An 18,568-nucleotide genomic window follows, 5' to 3' on the forward strand; every position below is an offset into this window, starting at 1 on the left:
ATCTTCTCTTACCAGTCTTTGGATCAGCCTAGCTATTTGCAGAGTGACATGACCTGATTTACATATTAAAACATCATTCTGGCTGCAAGGTGGATGGACTGGAAGAGAGGAGAATGGAGTCCAGGATGCTGACATAATTAATGGACACCAAGTATAATAGAACTGACACATACTGTTCCCTAACTTCCTCTCCTAGGATGTATACTTTATGAGTTAGTTCAGGAAATTTTCAAGTCCTTTGAGTGCCTCTCTCCCCCAGCTTTATTGGACCTCCTGGGCAACCATTACCATCATCCCCTAACATTAATCCTATCTGTTGCCCCCTAGTCCCTTTGGTGACTTTCCTACCTAGTCCTTTCTGCCATTCTAGCTTCAGAGCATGGCAGAAATGCTGTGATGCGAGTTGAGGTCACATTTAGGAGGATGGGGCATATCTGAGTATATCTGAGAGCATCTAGTAAGCTTTATGGCCCTGACCTCCATGAGAAGCAAATTGTAACTTGACCTTTTTTTCTCTTCCCTCCTCCATACCTATCATATTCTTGCCCACGGTCTCATTTTGCCTATTCACCACTCCCACCCTTGCCTCAGCTGCCCTTTTGGTGAACACACTGCCAGGTTCATTATCATACTTGTTTCCTGAAGGATACCCAATAATAGGGGTGCCTGACATACCCCTTCTCTTTGTAACCCTCCCCAAAAGAACCATGCATCCCAACCGCCCACTTCTGAGCGAGTCCAGCTAGGTTTCACCCCAGCCTCCCAGCCCTTTCCTGTAAATGCACTCACAGCCAGGAGGGGTGCCATATTAAATCAAGAATGATGGATACCAGTGGCCACGATTATCCAGCCAAGATGCAGCATGGGGAGCTGGTTGCTGCTGGCTCCAGGTGAGGGCTTCTGAAGCTAATTGCATATGGCTTTTATTAAGATGATCACTGCCCCACTCCTGCTCTCCTGTGTGGCTTCTTCCTAGTGCCTCTCAGCCCGGTGCCCTCTGCTTCTGCAGGCCAGGCCACCTGCCCCATATTCTCCTCTAGTGGAACCCTGTCGAAGTAGGGCTTCAACCTTAGCCCCTATAAGGCTTCCTCCTCATCTCCTCAAAAAGCCAGGAATACTAGTAGCCTACATTTATGGAGCCCTTACCAAGTGCCTTTTCCCCTCTTTCTCTCCTCCCTGAGGTAGAATATAAACAGACCAACTATTTTCCTTTCCTAGGTTCTTCCACTAGTGTTTCACAAGCCTGGGTTCCTAGCTAATACCTTCAGAAGCCATTCATTCATTCGACACTTTTTAAAAAAATACAAACTGTGCTAAGCAGTAGGAAAGAGCATAAAGCAATAACCTTTAACCTGGTTTAATCCTAGCATCCTATACATTTTTATCAAAAAGTCTGAAGTTTTCAGAACTTCTCAGAAGTTGTTCTGAATAGATATTTAGGGCTCCAGGCTGGGGGAGAACCAGGATGTACCCAGATTTAGGCCATGGGTTGAATATTTCTCAGGACCATCTAGAAAGCTCTGAAGAAACCAGCCAGGGGTGCCTGGGTGGCTCATTTGGTTGGGCATCCAACTCTTGATTTCAGCTCAGGTCATTACCTTGAGGTTGTGGGATGGGGCCGCATAAGGTTCCATGCTCAGTGGGGAGTCTACTTTCCCTCTCCCTCTGCTCATGTGCTCTCCCCTGCCAAAATAAGTAACTAAATCTTTAATATAAAAAAAAAGAAAAGAAAAGAAACCAGCCAGATCCCAGTATAACCTTTCCCCCATACTCACTCCCATAGAAGTCAAGGATCCTTCCCCTGCCCATCCAAGAAAATAACAGGAATACTAAAACCACCTAAAATCACGACACTGAAGAAGAGTTATAGGAGATAAAAATGTTTCCCTAGAGAACACTTAGGGAGACCACAGTGTTTATACCCAAACCAACAGAGTGGCAAGAAAAGTCATGTTTGCCTGTGACAGAGGAAAAAGATATGTTCTATGAGGCCCCACAGATCAATGCATGGAAAGCACCTAGAAGCAGAATTCTCTACCATGTAAGGGAAACTGACAGGCAGAGATGAGCTGCCTTGTACAGTGGAGGTATCCCAGGAACCCAGCTGGTATTGAGATGATACCCTGTGAACCTAGGTTTCCTAAGGAAGGAGCCTCAGGAGCCATTTCTGGGGCAGTGGGGGCATCTAAGTGGACTAGGCTCCTAGATTCTGCTTGAGCCAGAGCAACTCTTCATCTGTGGAGCTCATACAGATTAAATTAGCTAAAAGGGTTCCAGTGTCCCCACCCCATCTGCCCAAAAAGCACTGGGTTAGATAGTTATCAAAATGCAGTGAAGGAGAAGAGAAGTAACATTTATCAGAGGCCTGTCAGGGGGCAGCTGCTGTGCTCTCCACTTGCATCCCTCACAACACCACTGCTACCTGTACATTGCCTATGTGCCAGAGACTCTACCACATTCTTTGTGTATGTTATCTCACCTAACCTGCCAGAGACTACCACATTCTTTGTGTATGTTATCTCATCTATCCCACCAAGGCCTGCAAGGTGATGGGAATTACTGTTTCTGTGTTAGAAATGAGGAAACAAAAATTCAGGGAGGTGAATTAACTTCCCCAAGGTCAGCTCGCTAGTGAGTAGACAGGGTGAGGTTTGAATTCAGATCTTCCCGGAGCAAAAGCTGCTTATTTCTGCCACACAGCTTGCCCCACTATGAGCCAAAAGAGGAACCAAGCTTCAGATGGGGACACTATACAAAGTACAGTGCCTCTGTATAGTGCCTGGCACTCAGCAGCTGTTCCACAACCAGTAGTTAACCTCCTCAATTGGCAGCATGCATTGACTCCTTCTGTGAGCCAGGCCCTGTGCTATGTGATAGAACTGTTGAGATGAATAAGACATGATCTTTGTCACTGAGGACCTCACAGTTGAGTAAGGAGAGATAGACAGGCAGTTAAGTGCTCTGGAGGTACCAGGGGCAGGCATGAAACCTTACAACAGGCTCTTTAGACAATGTAGTATTTAAGTTGAGATCACCAGGGCACTTAGAGGTAGATGGGAGTAGAGGAGACTTTTGTGGTGAGAGAGCAGTATGAGCAAAGGCCCAGAGGCAGGAATACTCTGAGACACCCTCACTGAGGGGAAGTGAGGAAGCAGACCCAGCAAACCCTCGGCAGCCAGCTTCCATTGCTTCAGGCTGCTTTTGTGGCCTGCCTGACTCCAAGCCGGCCAGGCCTCAAGCCAGTGCAGAACCAGGCAGTATGCTTGTGTCGCCCCATCAGAGCCTTTCCTGCCCAGTGGACCCAAGTGCTGAGAGGGGCTGGGTGGGCAGGGAGAAGGAGGAGGCAGATATATGGTGGAGTCGTCAGAGCCAGGTGATGTATGTGGCGCCTGAGGGAGCTGCATAGTGACACTCTGGATTCCAACCGGCAAGCGTCGCTCCACTGGGATTGGTGCCGAATTATTGCTCCATATGAAACCCAGGACTGATGGGAGCTTTCAGTTACAGACTGATAGCAACAGCCAAAATTGGATTGTTTGCTATTTATTTTTTTTAACTTCTGTCAAGGTCACTACTGTAACAGGAAAACACTGCCCAAGCAGCAGGTATTTTTCATCCACTCTGCCTGCAAGAGCAATCTGCAGCCACAACTTTTGTGACAGGGCCTTACCTGGGCAGCTCTCTTTCTAGAGAGCTATCAGTGTTACAAGGTCTTAGGAGAAAAGAGGCTCCTGAAGATCCAGGTCTTTTGTCCCACTCCAAGGCCTGCTTCCTTCCCCCATCCACCTGGCTCCGTGAGCACTTTATCATCAGACCTGTATACTCACCTTCCCTTGATGGCCACTAGATAGTCCCACAGCTCCTGCCGAGCCCAGGACTCCAACTTCTTTGTGTCTCCTTCCCCTCTCTGGATTCCTGTGCCACCCAGTTCAGCTGTTAATTCTCTCCTCTTATCTATTACCAAATTTACTTGGTAAATATTGACCAGCTGCCTTCATTGTGCCAGGACTTGTGCATTGAGTAAAGGACAGTGCCTGCCCTCAGGCAGCTCATAATCGATTTAGAGGATAGATTCACAAACATGCAACAAATTTGGTTTGTTTGTTTGTTTGTTTTAGATTTTATTTATTTATTTGAGAGAGAAAGCTGGTGAGCATGTGAGAGAGAGCACAAGCATGGGAAGCGGCAGGTAGAGGGGGAAGCAGACTCCCTGCTGAGCAGAGAGCCCAATGTGGGGCTTGATCCCAGGACCCTGGAATCATTACCTGAGCCCAAGGCAGACCTCAACTGACTGAGCCACCCAGGCACACCTGGTTTTTGTTTTTAAGCAGGGCTTGAACTCATGACCCTGAGATCAAGACCTGAGCTGAAGAGTCAGATGCTTAACAGACTGAGCCACCCAGACGCCCTGAGAAGTATTTGTGTATGAGCCCTCCGTCCCCTCCTTGTCCAACTTAGAGTTCCCTGAGGACAGGCCTGGCTCTCCTCTGTTCTTCACAGTGTGGTCATGCTCCGGCCTCCTTCCCTCTGCCCTTTCTGAAGTGAACCAACAAGCCCAGGGCCAGACACACATGGGCACTCAGCAGCATCTGGGTTCCAGTCTTGGGCTTCAGTCCTCCTCCTTCTCCCCACCGTGCCATTTCTGTCATGGTGTGCACAGGGCCAAGCACACAGCAGTTGCTGAATAGCTGTGTTTAGTTGAAATGCTGTATCATTGAAGGAGCATGTTCATAGCTCTGGTATAAAAACTAAAAAGGTTTTCAGGGCACCTGGCTGGCTTAGTCAGTGGAGTGTGTAACTCTTGATCTCAGGGTTGTGAGTTTGAGCCCCATTGTGCATAGAACTTACACTAAAAAAAGAGTGAAAACCAAGAAGATTTGCAAGAAGATAAGTAGAAAGGAAAGAACCCATATTTGTTAAGCACTTACACTACATGCCAGCTCATTATGTATGTCATCATATTTAATCCCCAGTTTCCAGGTGAGAAAACTGAGAGTAAGTAAATTACTCCAGATGATAAGCACATCTTATAAGTGATAAAGCTGGGATTCAAATGCAGGTCTTCTATCAGACTCCAGAGCCAAGTGTTAATCTACTAGCAATACTTTATTTTACTAGCAGAGTGAGCCAGGACTCCTGAGCATGGAGTGAGGACTAGAGCAAGGGAACAATGGGAAGGACTGGGCTAGCCTTCAGTGGCCCAGAGCCAGAGTGTGCAGCAGGACTCCTGGAGACCCAGACCTGTGTTTTTTGCCCCCAGGTTTTAGTGTAGAATGAAACCATCCTGAGCCACCTTCCCTTTCTCCTCACAGTATCAAGAGAAGCAGCGGAAGCGTGAGGCTGAGGAGCGGCGCCGCTTTCCCCTGGAGCAGCGGCTGAAAGAGCACATCATTGGCCAGGAGAGTGCCATCGCCACAGTGGGTGCTGGTGAGTATCAGGACGCAGCGACCAAAAATGGGTGGGGTGGCTCATGGTCTGCTGTAGTGAAGAGTACGCCTTGCTGTCACTGTACCATGAGAGGTGGCTCATAAGATTATAACTTAACATTCAGTGGGTACTTTCTGTGTGCTGAGCATTGTGATAAGCTCTCCATGTATGTTGTCATTTAATCCTTACAGCAACCCCATGAGGTTGGTACCATTAAATCTCCATTTTATTATTTTTTGAAGATATTTATTTGTTTATTTGAGAGAGTGTGAGAGAGAGAGAGAGAATGAGTGGAGGGCAGAGGGAGAGGGAGAAACAGACTCCCCACTGAGCAGAGAGCCCAATACGGAGCTCGATCCCAGGACCCCAAGATCGTGATGTGTGTTGAAGTCAGACGCTTAACTGGCTGAGCCACCCAAGTGCCCCAAATTCCCATTTTACAGATGAGGAAGCTGAGATACAAAGCATTTATTTATTTATTTATTTATTTTTAATTTTTATTTATTTATGATAGTCACACAGAGAGAGAGAGAGAGAGAGGCAGAGACTCAGGCAGAGGGAGAAGCAGGCTCCATGCACCGGGAGCCCGATGTGAGATTCGATCCCGGGTCTCCAGGATCGCGCCCTGGGCCAAAGACAGGCGCTAAACCGCTGCGCCACCCAGGGATCCCCAAAGCATTTATAATCATTGCTCAAGGCTGCTTTCCTGTGCTCTAACTCTGACTTTCTTTTTCTTTTTTTTTTTTTTTAACTCTGACTTTCATCCGGTCCACTGTCCCCATCCCCCACTTTTCAGGTAGGCAGGCTGAGACCCAGAGAAGAACAGGAGCTTGTCCATCACTTGTAGTGTAGCAGCTCAGCCAGAACTACAACTTCTATCTTTTGTCTCCCAGCCTGGAACTCTCACTCTTCAGTATAGTTTGTCAGTAGCTAGCTGACAAACATCCTGAACAAGTCTTAAGTGCCTTCCTCTTGACCCTAGAAGCTCTAATGTCGCATACTGGGAGCCAGACTGCTGTCTGGTGTAACCCCTACTCTAATTGCCCTCCTGCCCATGCAGACCCCACTAGAGGTAATAGAAAACTAGGGTTCTGCTCAGGATAATGACTTCACCTCTGTTCTCTGACTCAGGCGCATGATTCTCTGAAGGTGACTGCAGACAGATGAGGCAGGAGCAGAGTAACCTGGGCCCAACTTAAACAAATATCCCCCAAGGCAATGGTTCTCAAAGCATGGTCTCTGGACCAGCAGCATCAACATTCTCTGGGGCCTTGTTAGATTTGCAGATCTCAGGCCTCACCCCAAACCTATGGAATTGGAAACTCTGGGGTAGGACCCAGCAGTCTGTTTTAACACTCTGCGGGTGATTGTGCTGCTTAGCTCAAGTTTGAAAACCTCTGTCCTACAGTGTCTCAGTCCCATTCATGTTGCTTACCCTTTCTCTGCAAGCATCTGGTCCCACCAGATGTGTTCCAGTCCAACCAAAGACAGCACGTGGTAGAGGCTCACCGATAAAAGGAGACATCGGGCTGTATCACAATACAGTGCCTCTCTGGGACATTCTGGAGTGGCACTTCAACCCTAGGATACCAATTAGAGTAGAGAAGGCAGCCACCCCTGCAGCACAATGAGCCCAGCCTGATCTCCATCATTCTCACACACCAGTGGGACTCAGGGCAGTGGTCATGAGCCCCCCATCAGGGGCCTGACCTCAGCAGCAGTTAAAAGGAGCCCGCAGGCCAGAGCTGCTCTTCTGGCTAGAGGTCAGAAGGCTGCCTGCAGGCACACACAAGAACCGTGTGCCAAGGGCTGAATTGGAGGGAGAAGAGACCCTGGGAGCTCCTGAGGGTTGAAGAAAGGAGTTGCCTATGGGAGAGATGTTATTACCTGGTGGAGAGCTAAGAAAGCATCTTCTGCTGGAGTGTCTGTTCACGTGGACCAGCACTGCAGCTGCCATCCTAGTGTTTTCCCTCTGCTTCTTACATGGCCCTTTCCCAGGCTGCTCCTCTTTGACCTCCTACCTCTCCCTGACTTCTCAAGCCCATTAGATCTGAAACTCCCAAAAGTTGAAGGGAATGGGGAGGAGGATGTTGGGATGGAGAGAATTAGACCAACATGGTCAGATAGTGTGTCTCCCACTTATCAACTGTATGATTCATACTCACTCGGCCTCTTTGAGCATCAGTTTCCTCACCTGTGAACTGAGGTGCCAAATCCATGACTATCTCACTATATAGCACATGCTCAGGATGTTTACCATCCAGGGCTGGGCATGTTCTTTAGATCAGGCCCATAGTTACTGCCTTCAAACCAGGACTAGCCCCAGTCTAGCCTCTTCCTCTGATCCTACACCAGCCTCTAAAGTACCACCCATTTCGCCTCTCCTTGTTGTTAGCCCAGAGCAGGTGTAAATGATTCAGCTGCCCACCTCTGAGGAGCTGTCAGAAGGTCTTCCCTGAGAGCCTTCCTCTACCCAAAGCGCCATTCTTTTACCCAAACCCTGCCTTATCCCTACGCCTTTTCGTGTGTTATGTAGGTTGACCTGACCCTGCTGTGTCTCTAGGGACCTTAGGAAAGACAGGTATTAGGGCCTGAGCTGTGGGGTTGGTGTATCTCCTCCATTTGTGTGGTAACTATATCCCCTGCTAGCTAAGAAGCCTGTGGCCAGTGATCACATTGATAATGATCTGATAATGTTCACCTACCAACCCAGGTGGAGCATGAGGTACTCTCTGGGTCAGAATTTGTGGTAGGCAAGCAGCAGCCAGTGCTTCAAGGTCTCCAGACTGAAGGAGGTACAGGAGAGAGAAGTGGATCCAGAGGGATAGGCTGGGTCTCTCTGGATCCTCTAGGCTAGCATCAGATATATGCTAGGGACTGGCTGGGTGGAGCCTGGCACCCCAGGGGTACCATGAGGATGGGCAGCCAGAGAAGTGCCGCAGAATGAATTGATTTGATAAATGGCCATTTATTACCCACACGAATTGGCTGAAACCAATTTCGGTCACATCAACCCCTGGTAAGTGCTGGGATATTGATTTGTGCAAAGTAATACAGTGAATTTATCAGTGTGATCCCCAGCTGCAGGGCTTCTAGCAAGGCTGGCGCACAGTTACCGCCTTACAAATGGAGGAGATAAAGTACCAACCCCTTAGCTTAGGCCCCCATGGCCTCTCTGGTCTTCTAGGGTCACCAGAGCCAAAGCAAAGCCAGCCTACATAAGCCGGAGCCTTGGCATTGAAAGTGAGACTCTCCTTCCAGAATCCAGAGCTACTCTTGGTCATGGGAGGGGGGAGAATGCCTAGCCCGATGGGCAGACCTCCTGGGAGCTCAGAGCCTCTATGTCCCACCATTCTCCTCAGAAAAGCAACCAGCAGTCTATTCAGTACATTCAGGGCTAGACTCCATCCTCTTCCTCCCAACTTGCCCACCTCCTGTTCTCCTATCTCAGTAAAGGCACCACCATTCACTAGTCTCCTAAATAAAAACTTAGATAATTCCTGGGCTCCTCCCTCTCCCTCACCCCTTACCGCCCATCACATACCAGGTTCTAGCATTCTGCCTCTTAAATGGGTCTCAAACTTAGCCTTACGCTCCTTTCCTAATACCACTGCCCTTGCTCAGAACCTCAGGATCTGCCATTTGAATCTTGAGTGGCCTCCTTCTTGGTCTCCCTGTCTCCTTTCCTTCCCCTGGCATCACTTCTCCTCCCCAGCTGGAGTGAGCTCTGTAAAATGTAAGAACTCCCCTGTTTAAAATCCTTGAGTGGCTCTTGCTGCTGTAGCCCAGTATACACGGCTCACTGCTGCCCCCCCCTGCCCCCCCTCCCGCCCCTGCACATACATCTGGCTACCGCTCGCTTCTGCTTCCCTGGACACGCTGTGTTGATCTGCTTGCACTTGTTGATGCTGCCCTGCTGCCCTCTCTGCTTGGAATTCCTTTCCTTCTGGCCCTTTCCTGACCCCACCCTAGCCCTGCCCATCTCCCGCAGCTCTGGCTGTTTTTACTTAGCCTAACTCAGTTCAGGAGCAACAGACTGTAGACTTCTGAGAGCAGAGACCGTGACTGAATCATTTTAGTTTTTCCAGTTCCTGGCACAGTACTCTGCTTGAAGTAGCTCAGTAATGCAGTTTGTTGAATTAATTTGGCTGGGCCCCTTGGCCATCTCTGTGCTTTGAGGAAAAAAGAATAGCTATAAGCTTGCCCTCTAGTAGCTCACAAGCATATTAGAAACAGGAGTATATTGAAATAGTAACACTCATAGTATCTGACCTCTGACCCCTCAAGTGAACAGGCCATTCCCCAGTCCTGCTGTGGGTTTAGCCTGCACACCTAGAAGCTTCCCTGCAGCTCTCTAACCAGATGCCTATCACCAAGCCATTGCACCTGCTTCCACTTGACTCTGATGCCCATGAATTCCCTCAGGAAAGCTCTGCCATCGCAACTGATCTGTGCTGAGGTCTGGCTCAAATTCAGAATCTCAGCATCAGCCACGTGACACACAGTGGGCTGTCTCGTGCTTTACTTCCCTTTTTGACAGTCCAAAAATGTAATTGCCCAAGCCCTGCACCTTTGTGGGCCACCTCCACACCCCTCCCCTACTCTCTGCCTTAGAGTCCTGTTCCTAAGCTGAGAAATACATCCAGGCCATCCCTGAGTCATGATATGAGGTGATTACTTTAGAAAACTGCTTGCAGTCCCACCTCCACCCCATACCACTTCAGATGTTCTTATTGTCCAGACCACCCTGCCCTTGCCCTAGCCTGCTGAGACACTTAAGTGAGACACTCAAGACCCAGGCCTTCTCCAGAAAGCCTTTTTTAGCCCTCCACGAGGGCCCATTCTTGGGGCTTCCTGTGGACACCTGTTGTCACTCCACATACCGCAGGGCATCTCTTTGAACGTCTCTCTCCAAAGGTCAAAATACCTCTTGTTCAGCTTTTCCCCAGGGTTGGGCACACAGGTGTGTAAAAGATTGCTAAACTCAAGTGAATGAAGCCTGCAGCCCATCTTGACATTCAGCCTCTCCTTAACATAGATTCTCATCCCAACCGCTTCCAGGAAGGGTGGTGCTCTTCCAGTGATTCCTATCCCAACACACACACACCCAGAGTGAGTGATGTTCAGCGAAAACTATTCTTTGCATTTTTTATATATTAACCACTCAGTAGCAATGCTTTGCCTTCATAAACACCGATTCTTAGAGACTGAGAACTGTTCTCAACTCATCCTCCAACCCTGAGGCTCCAGTCAATACCCACTCCACTAGCAAGCACTTCTTGAGCACTCGCTGTGCCCCTCAAACCTACAAGCAGTAGACAGGAGATTGCTAAGAGATGTTCAGGTGACTGAACCACAAGTAGTTCCTCTGAAGGGCTGTTTCAGATTAGGCTAAAAATAATCCAGGAAGGAGGAGTCAGCCCACCCAGATGGCCCCAGAACCTAGAGCTGGAAGAAGGCCTGGGGTGGGAGGAGGCAGCAGCTATCTCCTCTCCCTTTGGTTTTGCAAATGATGGGTCTCTCTGGAATCTCCCATCACATTCGTACTGCCTGGCCATGCCCCCTCAGCTTCCTGGTGCAGATGTCAGTTGGCATGATGGCTCTTCCCACACTCCTCCCAGTGCTCCCATCCCATTTGGAAGCCAGTTTGCAGAGCAGTGCACACCTAAACAGCACAGACCTCACTTTAGGCATCTTTGTAGGTGCCCAGCACTTGGCCTAGAGCTTGTGTGCTGCACAGATGGAGAAGGTTCCTGGAGAGGGATGAAGAGGAAAGAGGAAACCTTCTTCACCCAAGAGTAGTAGTGATCACTGGGAGCATAAAGAGACTTAGGTCCAGGCCTCACTCTTCTTCTCTGTAAGATGGAAATTGAAGTATCTGTGTTTTCCTCCTTGGATTCCAGAAAGACCAACAATTAATTCATTGAGTCAGCAAGCATTATACTAACTCTGGGCTAGTCCCAAGGTCCCCTCAGGAAATGGAGCTGCTAGCATCTGCTCCCACAGATGACATAGCATAGAGCACACCCTCCTCCAGGACACAAGGGCACAAGTGGATGAAACCTCTTGCACTGCCCCTAATTGAGCCCCAGTCTCCTCTTCTGTAAAATAGAGATAATATCTATTGCCCAAGACTAGCACAAGGATGCAAGAGGTATCTGTAGGACACCACTACTGCTGCCACTACTACTGTGACTATTGTGATTTATACTTTTCTGATTATTCCACTCAATACAAAGTGCCTTTATAACGCTGGACTCATTTCATCTACGTGTGGGCTGGCTTAGCATGTGTCTGACCATTCCCATTTTATAGCTGAAGAAACCAAGGTTTTACAGGAATAAGTGTTTTATTCAAAGCCAGTCATCTAGAAAGTGGCAGAGCCAGGACTCCAAACTAGATGCCATAACTCCTACGCTGTCTACCCTACCACCGTGTAGATGGAAGTGTACCAGAAAATATAGAATATTCTGTAGAATATAGGCTATAAGGAGTTAATGGCACAGAGGTGGAGTGGTGGAGTTAATCAAAAAGGTTGCTGCATGTGAGTTTTAAGATGGCCCAGTAGTGGTGGGCATAGCCAGGAGAAGCCATTCTGCTAAGGGAAGAACACAGCAAGGAGGCACTGGTGCTAGCCAAGCCTGTGGAGAGGCAGCCAAGCCTTTTGGAACTTGCAGAGATGGGACCAGCCAGGGAAGGTGCTGAGATGCCTGCTCAGGGCACCCTGATACCATCCCAAGCCTAGAGAGCAGTGGTCAGGAGACAGAGGACAGGGGCTCCTGAGGCCGTGTATCAAAGTTGAATGAGCCAGATTAAAATGCTACCAAAAGACTGTTTTCTGGGTGAGACTAGGGTATGGGAGATGCTGTGGCCAGCAAGAGCCTACTCCTTTCTTTAAACTCCTGAAGCACAAGTTCAAGCTTAAGAGTTAGCCCAAACTCTGGGGGTAAAGCCCAGGGCCTTCATTTATTTACCTGTGTAACTTTGAGCAGGTTACCTAACTTCTCTGCACGTATCTCCTCATCTATAAGAAGGGGAATCAAGGGGCGCCTGTCTTGCTTGGTTGGAAGAGCGTATGACTCTTGATAGGGTTGTGAGTTTGAGCCCCACGTTGGGTGTAGAGATTACTAAAAAGTAAACTTTTTTTAAAAAGGGGACCCAGATTCCCTGCCCTGCCTGCTTTGTAGATTCATAATGAGGCTCAAGTGAAGTTACGAGGTTTTTGATAGATTGAAAGGTGCGAACAGGGTAAGTTGCTGCATTTGATGATCCACAGTGAGAACATTAGCACCTCTGGCCCCGTGTCCAGTGGCCCACGGGTTCTGTGCTGGAGCCTGGCAGAAACCCTCAAGGCCCCCAGCCGTGGCCATCAGCCACCCTGCCAGCCACACAGCCCGGGGCCCACCTCCCTCAGTCTGGCCTAGCTGCTTCCATTTCTCATTCTGTCGGACCCCATCTGCTTGGTCGTTTTTCTCTTCAGATATTATTAGAAATATCCAGAGTTGTAATTGTTTAATAGTTGGCATTTCGCCTGTTTCACAGGGGCCAGACCAAACCCACCCCAGACTCATGCCCCGGGTCTGGCAGAATTGGCCGGGGACAGCTGTGCGGTGGAGTCTGCCTGGCATTATAAAGAGCTCTTTCCCAGGTGCATTATTAGAAAAGAAGGGGGAAAGATGGCCCCGGGCATAATCCAATTCCACCTTCTCCATGGTGTTTTTGAACTGCATAGCCCAGCAATGTGTAGCTCTCAATACCTGGGAAGCTTTCCTGAAAGAGAAATCAGGATCAGAACCTCAGGTATCTGAAACCTGAGGAACCCAACTTTCCCCAGGCCACCTGTCTGAGTGATGCTTGGGTACTTCTGCCTCCCCTAAATACCCTGTGAAGCCTGAGCCCACTTTATGCTCAGCTTCTTTCCAACCTACATTCTCAGTTCACTCACCTTTTGGAAGAATGTGACTCCTTTCAGATGACCCTTCTCTCACCCCTGCCCCAACACACATCCACACCTAGTGTCCACAGAAGTCTAGCCTTTGCCATTGATATCTCTGCCTCCCCCAAAACCCCACCCACAGGTTCTTGTTTCTCTCAGGGCACTGTTTCTCTCAGTCCGTCTCAGCCAGGCTTGGACTACCCATCATCATCCCCAGCTTTCAGGTACCTGGGAGGCCAGTGGGTTCCTCTGAGAGCTAAGCCTTCCATAGGGCTGGTTCAGCTAGTTTAGAGATGATCTGGGACCTTTCCCAAGGAAGAAGCTGGATTTGAGTGTTTTCTCAGGCCCCTCTCAGGATTCTCAGGAGGTGTCTCCCAAGAGGTTACACTTCCATCTGTTCCCACTGAGGCCAAAACTAGGATCTTTAGGTAACAGCATTCAAGATTGAGGTGAGAAAGGTCGCAGCACGGACCTGAAGTCCTAAAGCAGGTATTTGAAACCTAATCTGACCCCACCCACAACTACTCCTATTCATTTCCTGTCTCTCCACCTGTGTCATGCTGGCTACCCTTGCCTCTCCAGATCTTCCTGGCCTCCATGATCCTTCATCAATCCCACTTCTTCCAGAAAGCCTCCCCTGACCTCCAGAGCTACTTCTCTGAAACCCAGCCATACAGATTGTACCATACAGTATAGCATTTAGGATCTTTGTACCCCAGAACTGGCAGACACTTCTCTAAGACCATCAGTTCTTTCTCAGTTGACTTGTTTTCCTGGTCTTGTCTTCTGACATATATCCCTTTGTTAATCTCCCCCGACACTCTGAGAACCAGACCATACATGCAGTTCTAGCTGTAGAGCAATCCTGACATTGCACAGTACTCTGTCCCCTTCCTGCTTCTGATTGCCATGTTCTCATTGATGCAACACAAATTAATACTTCACTTTTTAAAGCAGCCATATGTGAGCGAAAAAAGGAATGTTTAGAGAGAGAAGAGACTCTATCATCTCTACCAGTCAACTAGTGATCTGCTAGTTGTATGACATAGAGACTTAGGCAAGTCTCTTTATCTCTTGCCTCAGTTTCCTGTTCAATATAATAGAATTCAAGATAATACTTTTCCTCTCAGGTTGTTTGTGTGGGTCTTGAGTAATCAAAAATGTTGACAGTTTTTCCAGTTGTGCCCAGCAGATAGCATGTTCAATAAATGATTCTTCATATAATAGTTCTGCCTCATTTCACCCCCTGCTCTTCTACTTGAGTGATGCTTCTGAGCCTGATTCTCCCACTCTGTAGTTAGGCATTTAATTTCCTCACCTTGAAGGGTGCCAGGGTGGCTCAGTGGTTGAGCATCTACCTTTGGCTCAGGTTGTGACCCCAGGATCCTGGGATTGAGTCCCGCATCAGGTTCCCTGCAGGTAACCTGCTTCTCCCTCTGCCTATGTCTCTGCCTCTCTCTGTGTGTCTCTCATGAATAAATAAATAAAATCCTTAAAAATAACAACAACAATAATAACAATAATAATAATTTCCTCACCTTGAATGGTTACAGCCCTTGATTATATACTTCCTCCTGAAAAGGAGAGGTCAGGTCTCATGCTAGCAGTGCTGAACTCTCAGGGAACCTAGTACGTATCTATCCCACTCCCCCACCACTCTTCCCCCACTAGAGGCCATGGTTAGTGGCAGTGATAACCAAGTGGTTCATCCATCTGTGCCCTGAGCTCCACACTACCATTGACTGGATTCCAGAAAGTACATTTGGCTACACTTCCAGACAGTGAACTAGATCTTGGTTTCCCCAAATGGGAAAGAGTCCAGAGCTCACACCCCAGATCCCTCAGGGCCTGCCACGGGCTTCTGTATCTTCCATTTGCATAGGAAGCAGGCTTAGTCTCCCACCAGTGGTGAGTAGATGGATAACCAGCCATCTGAGAGCTAAAGTTCCTCTCGAATTCTCCTTCACCACCCCCCTACCCCCTTCACCTCCATTCACCATCCACCCGCCTTTCAGTTTCCCTGGCAACGCTGAGTGCTCATCCTGGAAAACTTTATCCGAAATCTGCTCTGGGCAGCTTTCCAAATCCATGCTAACCTGATTAGGTGTCTCTAGGGGCCTTGCCAGCTAATCAGATTAGGCAGCACTAATGGTAGTGAGGACTTTGAGTGGGCGCAGAGCAGTAAAACATATTGTATACTTAGTGATAATTATCCTGCCTTTTGTGTCATTGATTTATCTGCCTCCCTCCCTGTCCCCCCCCACCCCCACCCCATCTTGTGTGTTTGGCCCTAGCGATCCGGAGGAAGGAGAATGGCTGGTACGATGAAGAACACCCTCTGGTCTTCCTCTTTTTGGGATCATCTGGAATAGGTAACTGGGAGCATATTGGCAAGTGGGGAAGGAGAGCTGGGGGAGCCTTAGCTGCTATGGGTCAGGGTCACACATCCTACTTCTGTACAACTCTGAAAGCTCTGAAAACAACTGCTTCCAAATTAAAGAGCCAGCAAGAGGATTGTCTGTCACATTAGAAATAGCTAGAATTATCCCCCTCCCTCTGGAAGCTGTGATTCAGCGCCTAACTCACCTGGGTGACCAAGCCCCTTTGGGGTCTGATAGCCCTGATCTGGCCACTCTGCATCCCCAGAGGCTACCCTTTGGGAACAGTTGAACCACCTCTGCTTCCCAGCATACCAACTTTATTTAGTATAGCTTGGGACATAACCTTCTAGGAAGCTAAAGTAAGCCCTTTAATGGCCAACACAGTGGGGATGCTTAGCAAAATTGGTTTCAGTCAAATGGGTTGGGTGTTTTTCTAGCCTGTTGGGCTGGATTATCTGAGGCATTCTCATCCCCTCACTCTCCACCCTCACCCCCAAACTTGCACCACCACCTCCCACCATTGCCCTGATGGGGAGTTTCATGCATTTGTTGTCTCATTTTTCCCTGTTAGCATCTTCATGGGCCTAGCACTCCCCCAGATGTAGGTTACTGTCACCTCACCATGATACTGTAGAACTTGATTTCCTATGTTAGACAGTGACTTCCAACAGTTTGGCCATCATACCAAATGGCCCTTCAAAGCCGCCACATTGGTATTGTCATTCTTTCTTTATGTTACAAAGAAAGGCTATGAGGCCAAGAAAAGGTGTTCTTTATTCCCTCAGCCTTTGTTTGGTTGGCAAGACCACAGGTGTCTAAAGAAATGCAGTGCAGTAACCAAGAAGTCAGGGTACTCCTGTGAGAGGCAAGTTTGCACTGGGCTTCAAAGGACAAATTGGCTCTGGATTATAAGAGTCCACCTCCCGCTTTTAAAATGCTGCTATAGAGAAAAAGTCTCAATCTCCATCCACAGAAAAATCAAGATGCAATCCAGACTTGGATTTTGGTTCCAGCTCCACCTTTGATTCTCCCTCCCAGTGACTGGGAGAGTCACCGACCCTCCCTGAGCCTCAGTGTTCCCATCTATAAAATACGTTATTTCAGATGTCCATGCATTTCTAATATTCTTTCATTCCAGAAGACAGTCATTTGTCCTAACCCACTACCTCTCCCTTCCTTCTTATTAGGAAAGACAGAGCTGGCAAAGCAGACAGCCAAATATATGCACAAAGATGCCAAAAAGGTAAGGGTTGGGATCTAGGCCTGGTGTGCAGGCCATGGAGACCTCACCACTACTGCTATACCCCAAAATTCTAGGCTCCTGAATCAGATAATAGTGAATTAAAAAGATGGACCCTGGCCCAGAAAGCAGGCCTCAGTCTGGCCCCAGACTGGCCACCAGTTGTTCCAGGAATTTGGGCAAATTATCCCACCTCCTTTTATCTGCACCTCCTTTTATTCATCTATGAAACAGGAAAAATAATCCTTGCCCTGCCTGACTTCTGGGGCATTTGGAAGAACCCCATGAGATTCATCCATGCATTTTCAGGCATGTACTTTGAGGAACTCAGGCTAGAAAGGGAAACAGCTTTAGAAACATACTAGTACTATCTAGTACATCAAGGCCATGCTAAAGAGTCTTGGGGCCTGTAGGAGAAAACAAATGGAATGAAAAGGTGCCGTATTGCTTCTCTCCATTGTATATGAGCTTTTATGCCTGATATCTTATGCCCTAAGCTGTGGGGTGGTCACAGTCCCCTTTTCCCCATGACTCGGAGCCTTTGGAATTCAACCACAAGAGAGACGAGAAGCCTGTCCCTAACCCATATTTATTCAGACTTGGGCTTTCAAGGCCTACTTAGTTTGACTTTCTATGCTAACTAGAAATGTTGTCATACAGAGAGAAGTGTCAGAGCCATCCTTGAAGATTGCAGAAACATTTCTGCTAAAGCCAAATGTTCTTTCCACTAGCCTTCCCCTGTGGAGGCTGAGGTACTCCTGCCCAACATCTGAAGTTGCTTCTGACCCCAGATGCTCTTGCCTAATTTCTATGGAAAGCCTCCCTAGCTGAGACAGTGAGGAATTACTCAAGCCTCTGGTAGCCAAAACTGCCCCAGCGGCTGAGTCCTAGCCACCTTCCATCCTGCTTCTGGCCTCACTGTCCCTTTGCCTCCTCCTTGAGGGCCTGACAGCCGTAGAAACAAGGTAGGTCACTCAGGTTGTATCCTCCTGGGCCACATCCCTGGCGCCCTTCTCCCTAATAACTGGCTAAAAGCTCCTAAGCTTCCCTGGCTCTGCCAATAGCTATGCTCTGCCTCAACCAAACCCAGAGCAGACCCACTTGACAGGCAGTAGGCAAGAAGCAGCACATGGCATGCTAATATGCTGCAACTGAAATAGCATTTTTAAGACAATTCATCAGGTTGGCAGCGATTGAAACAATTAGCACTCTGGAAAGAGCCATAAACTAGCAAGACTATTAGGGAAGATACAGTTACGGGCAGGAACCACCTGATTAGGGATGAAGAATTCTGAGTGGTTTAATTTTAATACTGTCAGAAAGGTTAATATTTAATTACAAATTATAATCTCCTTATCCAAGCTGTCTTAATATGTCTTCATGCACAGTGGAAGATAGAAAGCATTGGCTGACTTGCTGGTGTAGAAAGGAGACGGGGCTTGCTTAGAGACTGATGATGCACATCATTTTTAGTGAGCGCATCTGAACGAGGGGCAGACTAACACCAGTGCAGGGGCCCCTGAAAGCATGATGATGGTATCCTGCAATACACCATCACCCTTCAGGAGCAGGGGGCTGGGTGGG

At 48.3% G+C, this 18,568-nt stretch overlaps 1 protein-coding gene across 5 annotated transcripts in view; it reads left to right on the forward strand.

The window, feature by feature from the left end:
• The window catches only part of CLPB (caseinolytic mitochondrial matrix peptidase chaperone subunit B), a 142,049-nt gene that overhangs the window by 112,641 nt on the left and 10,840 nt on the right, over positions 1-18,568 (forward strand). For all 5 annotated transcript variants that reach the window (XM_025459142.3, XM_025459140.3, XM_035703750.2 and 2 more), the window contains 3 exons: positions 5,313-5,427; positions 15,658-15,735; positions 16,932-16,987. In XM_025459142.3, coding sequence (XP_025314927.1) covers positions 5,313-5,427; positions 15,658-15,735; positions 16,932-16,987 — 249 coding nt within the window. The remainder of the gene's footprint in view (positions 1-5,312; positions 5,428-15,657; positions 15,736-16,931; positions 16,988-18,568) is intronic.

This window comes from Canis lupus, chromosome 21 (genome assembly GCF_003254725.2).
Source record: "Canis lupus dingo isolate Sandy chromosome 21, ASM325472v2, whole genome shotgun sequence".
NCBI lineage: Eukaryota > Metazoa > Chordata > Mammalia > Carnivora > Canidae > Canis > Canis lupus.